Source organism: Salvia hispanica, chromosome 2 (assembly GCF_023119035.1).
Source record: "Salvia hispanica cultivar TCC Black 2014 chromosome 2, UniMelb_Shisp_WGS_1.0, whole genome shotgun sequence".
Lineage (NCBI taxonomy): Eukaryota > Viridiplantae > Streptophyta > Magnoliopsida > Lamiales > Lamiaceae > Salvia > Salvia hispanica.
In genome coordinates, this window is record NC_062966.1 from 4,398,481 (window position 1) to 4,405,848 (window position 7,368).

A 7,368-nucleotide genomic window follows, 5' to 3' on the forward strand; every position below is an offset into this window, starting at 1 on the left:
TGAAACGTTTTCCTTTTTAGGCTGTCCCATTAAAAATGAAACGTTTTCTAAAATAGAAATAACATTATCTCTACTTTTCCATCTCTCTTACTTTACTCTCTCTTCTTTAACTCACAAAATAACACTGCATAAAATCTCGTGCCGAAAAGCAAATTTTCATATTTATTGGGACGGAGGGAGTAGTTATTTTTGTTTGCCTTTTTAATTTACCTTCTTTCCTTGAGTCCATTATTTTTTAAGAATGTATAATAACCTTTTTGAGAAGGTAAATGAGAAATATACCTTCTCAATACACATTTTCCTCTTGGAGATGCTCTAATAAAAGTGAACCAAGACTTTTAATGGCAAACAAACTAAAATGGTAAAGCGGGACTTCTAATAACGGACTGCTGGAGAATATAGAATAGCAACTATAGTTCACTATTAATATTATACTATTAATTATATTGATAGAAAAAAAGATTAGTTTTAATATAAATTAAAATATAAAAGAAATAGGGTAATAAAATGATTAAAGGTATTCTTGATAAAGATAGATCATCTCGTTAGAGACAAAATTTATCAAAAATTAAAGGAGATTAATGTGTATAGATAATTTAAAATGTAAAAAAAAAAAATTTATTAGTCCCTCTACTTGAATCGTGGCAAACTTTCTTTATAAAGATTGACATGACGTATGACCGCTTAAATTGAGGGAGAAAATGGATTGTACGAAAAATTATGTAGATGAGCTAAATTAATTATACGAGTCCCTCTAATTAAATCCTGGCCGAAATAGCTAGACCACACCATGTTTTGCACAAAATTAATATCCATCAATTGGCACAAAATAATCAATTCTCTGATTTATTCAAGCACATGTATTTTTATTTTTATTTTGAGACATAGTGTCACTATATTCTTCAATCACATGGTTGAAACAGAAGACTCGCAATCCGTTGATGTAGTTTAGAGTGGTTGCCATCTCCGTCGAGATACATAAACTGTGCCGCTCTTCCAAAATTAGCTGCTGCCTCAACAAAATCATCCCTAACCGGACAACCACCGGCCGTGTTCATTTCCTTCCACGCTTCCCTTATCAGAAACCTCACGTGTTCCTCCGCCTCTTCCATGCTAACGTTTCGCTCCTTCATGTAGCATTGGATTGATTTCGCCACGTCCCCTCTCTTCATCTCAAACTATTCAAAGAGAAAATTAATATCCAATGCAAGTAACTCGTATCCGTTATTGAGACGTGTCAAACATCTATTCTTTTGGTAAAATTAATCGTCTCTTTTACTTTATAGTACCTTTTTTTCTTTTCATCTGCTATGCACTTAATTATCTCCTTAGATACAATTTTCTTTTTTCTTATAGACAATAGAAATTATTACTGAGTATCACAAAACTTGATACGAAGAAAGTATATAAAGAAGATAAGATGTGTTGAGAGTAATTTTGTACACATACCGCCAATGTTCCTAGATCGTCAGGAAGCCGTACAAGCATCCCCGAAAGACGAATTATATGGTTGTATTTATACAGCTTGTCTTTGGATGTAAGAAAAACTTGAGCTAATACAGTAGGAGCTCCTATCGAAATGATGGAATTATTGAGATATTCTTCCATGCTTGGTGTGTATCCACTATAGTACCACTTTGCCTCTTGTAAATATGCTTCAACCAAATCCACCCACTACCAATAATTCATATTTAGACATGTTACAACCTCTCATTCTATTAGAGGAAATCAATTAAGAAGATATTTATATATATTAATTACCGGTTTCTGTAGATATGGGAGATTGATGACACCCTCTTCTTTAAGAATGTCGTGTGCTAGCTCGAAAACAAAGTTGTGGATTACCAAATAAAACAATTGCAAGTAATAAGGATGTCGATTGATTGCTTCTGTATCCCATCTGAAATTTAATATTTCAATTTAAATTTGTTGATATGAAGATTAGAGTTGTAGATATATAGTATATGAATTATTATAAAAACAAAAACTTGATATTAATGTCAAACTGCATAACTAAAACACATAATGTCATTATTCAAATCGTTTTAGTTCATTTTAAAAAATTTGAATTTGTAAAACATGGGGTTCTTTATTAGATGCTTTCTTTGTTTTTAAAATCAGAATTTTTTAAATATAACTAAAAACGGTCTAAAAATGACATCCTTCTTATCTGAAAATTACTTTTGTATTTGATTAGGGAGTTTGAAATTAAGACTGAACTCAAGACGAACCTCTGTAGGGTGAGTGTGAACAATTCAAGTTCGTCTAGTGTACCGTAGATGTCGTAAACATCATCAAGAGATGTTATTAGAGTTATTATCTTGGCAGCCGTTTTTCTCTCATAGCGAGTTTCAAAGACTCCAATTGCCCAAAAGTAGCTTTCCACCAGCCTGTCCCTCACAAACGGTAGTTTCTCAGACAGACATGAATTATTCCACCATCTGGACAACATATGTGTTCGAAGGTTAAACAAAATAAAGCAAGTCCTTATAACTTTGTAAATAGGAGAAATAACAGTATAAATTACGAAATTTAGTCAAATTTTAATCAGTGTCATAAGTTGAAAACAAAATACTAAATCACGAAATTTCGATTTGTTTATAATGATCTCATCTGTGTAGAAATAGTCTTCCAGTCAATTATGTTAAAAAAATGACATTATTTATAAAAAAAGAAAAAGAAAATATGTATTTAATGAAATGGCCTTGTTTTGAGCATGATCACCGAAAGAATTTAACTAAATTTCATTATTTAAATGGCTATTATTCCTAATAAATAAATAAATAGTCCTAGCTAGTTCACCTTGAGATATCTTTGAGTTCCTCTATTTGTGTTGCTTGAACAATGTTGAAGTTTAGTTTGGCGAGCTCAAGAATCGTTGGATTGAAGTCAGGTCTCCTCGAGTAAGCATCTATCATCCATTTTGCCTCAAGATTTGGTGTCCTCCAATGAAGAGGGATCTCCAAAGAATGTTGAATCCACAATGATAGATTTTTGTCAATTTCATCACCACTTTCATCAAGAGTTTTCTGCAGATTTTCTGTTGCAAATTGTCTTGCTAGCTCAAGTGTATCCTCACCTTCTCTCAAAAGGAAAGATGCTTCGTAGAGTTGTAACATTCCTTTCGTATCTCGACCAACGCTTGCCATGAAATCGCTACCCTTCTCGTTCTTGAAACAATCAAACACCTCTGTTATCAATACATAAAATTGGATTCATCTTTATATATAACTCTAATTAAGTAGAGAAATCAAAAATGTGTAAAGCATAACCTTGGGAAACATTATAACCATGTTGTCTGAGGAGTCTAAATCCAAGAGATGTGAGATACAAATCACTTCCATCCACTACCTTATCATGGAAATATCTATGTATAAGACCCAAAATCTCCTTAATCTCATCATGAAAAAAATAAGAAAGTCCAAGATATTTCAAGTCATCAATCAACTCCAACTGTTGTACAAATTCCAATTTTTCCTTTAGCAAGATTTTCACTTGCACAATCAGCTCTGCTTCTCTATTCAAGTGCCACTCCTCCTATAGAAATTACAATTTACAATACATACATATACTATCAAAGGAAGAAAATTAATTAGGTATAATTAATTAGCAGCAACAAATTAATGAAACCTTATAAGGAGTGTTGAGAGATTGAATGTAATTGAAATCCCAAAGGGAAGGCTGGTAGTTTCCGGAGCGTCGGAGTTGATGAGCTTCTTCTCGTTGTGAGGAGCAAGAAGCGCGAAGGCGAGCAGTGGGCAGAATACAAGAGACCGGCCATGATTTTGAAGATCTCCTCTTCGAGCTGTGGAAAGAATTTAGTGGCTTGCTAAGGATCGATACATGCATGCTAATGGTACACATTTTTTTTCTTAGTTTGGGTTTCTCTTTTAAATATATAGGTAGTTTTTATAACCAAGTTGTTTTGATAGGGAATTATTTCAAATACTAATATTTTTTTATCAACAATCAGACAGTTAGCATGTCCCACCAACCGACTTGTACTACTTTTAAAGAAAATTTCCCCAAAACCCACTTCGCGGATATCAAAGACGTTAAATCATATCCAATGATACACTAAAATATAAAATGAGATAGATAATTAGTTTCAATAGTACTCTAAAATCAATCTCATTTTTTATTTTTAGAGAAAAAATGCCTACTTTTAGGTTACACTAAACTCAAACCCAACTTTTTTCAAATTTTATGAGTAAAAAGTGCATAATATAAAGAATATTTTTTAAAATTTGAGTTTAGTGTAAATGGTTGAAGTAAAATTATATTTGATGTGACATTTACACTAAAATGAGTTTGAGTTTAGTGTAAATGATTAGAGATGCTCTTTTTTTTATGCATTAAACAATAAAAGGCGAGCAAAGGTCCGACGTACATAGGAGAATCAAAAAACAAGCAAAAACAACAGAATAACAACTACTACAAGAAGGCCTACAAACCACAAACGAGAACCAAAGCAAAGCAGCAACACTCCCAAGACACAGCCAAAAAGAAAAGAAGAGATATATAAGACAAACTCCGAGCTTCACTAAGCAACAAATTACAAACCTGCTTAGCAAAAGCCAATTGGGCTACTCATCCTGCACTGGCGCCCCTCAAATCTACAATAGCAAGAGATGAAACCAGGAATTTAAATAATCCGTACATGTTGATTTTTTATAATTATTACTTCTGGAATATTCAACTTTATATATAACGTCTTTACAAAAGTTGAAATGAAACAGTATTTTCTCGTGCAGAACATATCCCAAATATTTTATATAGTTTAATTTTGTGTTGTCAAGTGAAGAGAATAAAGAGAGAGAGACAACAAAGAAGAGATAAAGATCTTTCTATTTTTAATAATGTGGACAAACCAAATAGGTAAGTGTGTCATTTTTGGTGGGACTGCAAGAATATATAAAAGTATGACTCACATTTCACTAATTTTTTCAACTCACTTTTCATTAAATTTCTTAAAATCCATATCCAGTCAAAATTGACAAAATTTAAGGGACAGAGTGAGTATTTTCAAAGATTGCATTCTACATATATAATATTCCCTCCGCCCACTAATAAATTTTCTATTTTTACATTTTTGTCTGTCCACCAATAAATTTCATATGTTTTTTTTACTACTTTTGTAATGGACCCCATATTCCACTAACTTTATCTTATGTTTTTTTATAAAAATAGGATCCACCTTTTACTAAGTTATCCAACCCACTTTTCTACTATATTTCTTAAAAATAGGACCCCATATATACTCTTATATTAGTGGATGGAGGGAGTACTATATACCAGCACTCATTAGCAATTAATTTTAAAAACAAAAAAAAAAAAAAGAAAAATTAGTCTCCCTTTGTCTCACTCTAAGTGGAACATTTTCTATTCTAGAACGAAATTTTATATAGTGTTTTTTCGTATGTTAAGTGAAGAGAATAAAGTAAGAGATGTGGGGTGGAAAAAGTAGAGAGCCCTTCATTTTTTAGAAATGTATTATTTAGAGTGTAACATCTCTAAAAGGAAAATGATTCACTTAGAGTGTGACCGATGAAATATGATAAAGAATAAATAAAACAAAACTAAATAGTTAAGATAAAACATACGATTATACTCCTTCCGTTTGTGAAAAAATGTTTCATTTTGCCATTTTGGATTGTCTACGATTTAAAGTCTCATTTACTTTTTTTCATTCTAAACAAGTGGACCCCATCATTCACCTAAATCATTATGCTCACATTTTATTATAAAATCAATATATAAAAGTGATATTTATATTCCACTAACTCATTTCTCCATTTTTCTTCAGGAAGTCAAACAATCTCTTAAAATCCGTGCGAATTCAAAATGGGACTATAAATGGCAAACAGAGGGAGTATGAATTTTTAAATTTATATTCATAACACATTAATACATACTCGCTCCACCCGCTAATTAAAGATACATTTTGACTGAGTTTTAAGATATTGTTTGACTTTATAAAGGAAATGAATAATAAAAGTTAGTATAGCATGAATTCCATTTTTATATATTACTCCCTCCATCCCGTAAAAATATATGCACTTTCTATTATCATCCGTTCCATAAAAATACGGGCATTTCATTTATGGAAAGTTATCCCAATTGATTACTCTTATAAATCAAGTAATTTACAACTTATACCACCATTAAAACACTAATAATAATGTGGATCACACTATCCAGTAACACTACTTTAACTACCATTTCCCTCTCCTCTCTTACTTTACCAATTTTTTCTTAATTCTCGTGCCATATGATATGCTCATATTTTTATAGGACGGAGGGAGCAATTTTTTGGTAGAATGTGAGTGCAATGACTAAGCGGAGTGTAGAGTCCACTTCATAAAAGTGACAAAAGGTAAATGTGTCTTTAAATGACGAACAACCCAATATGGCAAAATGTACCAGATTTTGGCGGAGGGAGTAATACATAATATACTCCACGTCCATCTGTAGCTGAGTCGTATTCTTTTTTTGATGTCTCATTATAAATTTGTAGTTGAATAATTTCTTCTTTAGCAAAAAAAAGTAATATAGGAGTATATAATTTCTCTTACTTTATTTTATATCGTACTTCGTTCTCTCTATATCTCTATTTTATTATAGTTTTTATTTTATTTTATTTCTATTTAACTCATTTAACATAATTATTTTAAAGTTCCACGCCCAAAATAAATTATCTAAACTATAATAGGAGGGAGTACTATAATGAGAGTAGTAAATACATGTATTGAAATTAGGAAAATATATACATTTGTAGGCAAATTTATGGAAAAATGAGGTGAATACATAGTTTAAAGTTGAGAATTAATAGCCCGGTGATATTATTGGATTTAAAGTTTACATGGCATTTAATAAACGGTAATTCAAAGAGTATTACATATGACAGTGACTTTCTCTTTGACTTTACTGGAGATGTGGCTTTTTCTTATGGATTTCTTAAAAGTTTAGGTACGTGCGAAAGTGAAAGATCAGGTACCATTTATGGAGTTCACTCTAAAAATATTTTGGTTTATAATTTTTTAGAAAAAAAAATAACAGTTTACTGCATTTTGACTTGATAAATGAGTTACATATGAATCAAAACATATTTTTTATAACTAAAAGTTGACCCATTTAAAATGTGTAGGACCAAATAGGTTTTTGGCATAAATATATGAAACTAATTTTAAACTTTTAAAACACTATTAATTGTTATTTTTTTACAAAATTATTAAATATCGATCAAAACATATTGTTTAAAATCAAAAATTTATACACTAATTTTATAGGATTAAAAAGGTTATTCAATCAAATACATGAGATCAATTTTGTACTACATGATTCTATTCCATCAACTGCATTATATAT

At 30.9% G+C, this 7,368-nt stretch overlaps 1 protein-coding gene across 3 annotated transcripts; it reads right to left on the reverse strand.

Annotated features, from left to right (window-relative positions):
- Positions 1-664: 664 nt before the first annotated feature.
- Positions 665-3,880, reverse strand: LOC125208338 ((+)-bornyl diphosphate synthase, chloroplastic-like). Of its 3 annotated transcripts, none has more exons than XM_048107926.1 (7): positions 3,631-3,880; positions 3,273-3,351; positions 2,803-3,190; positions 2,232-2,441; positions 1,762-1,900; positions 1,450-1,674; positions 665-1,178 (listed from the first exon to the last, which is right to left on the reverse strand). In XM_048107926.1, exons 1-7 carry the CDS (start codon positions 3,862-3,864, stop codon positions 903-905), a joined length of 1,551 nt encoding a protein of 516 aa, XP_047963883.1. In that variant the 5' UTR covers positions 3,865-3,880; the 3' UTR covers positions 665-902. The 3 variants fall into 3 exon arrangements, with proteins under 3 accessions (XP_047963883.1, XP_047963882.1, XP_047963884.1); XM_048107925.1 differs by having other exon boundaries at positions 3,273-3,537; XM_048107927.1 differs by lacking the exon at positions 3,273-3,351 and having other exon boundaries at positions 2,803-3,170.
- Positions 3,881-7,368: the final 3,488 nt, after the last annotated feature.

What these genes read in the sequence shown, in the direction of transcription:
- LOC125208338 (XM_048107925.1), bottom strand. Translation starts at nt 3,864, where the DNA reads ATGTGTACCATTAGCATGCATGTATCGATCCTTAGCAAGCCACTAAAT. An exon ending in TCCCATATCTACAGAAACCG is followed by an intron (nt 1,675 to 1,761) that starts GTAATTAATATA and finishes AATTATTGGTAG; the next exon opens with TGGGTGGATTTGGTTGAAGC. An exon ending in ACGATCTAGGAACATTGGCG is followed by an intron (nt 1,179 to 1,449) that starts GTATGTGTACAA and finishes CTCTTTGAATAG; the next exon opens with TTTGAGATGAAGAGAGGGGA.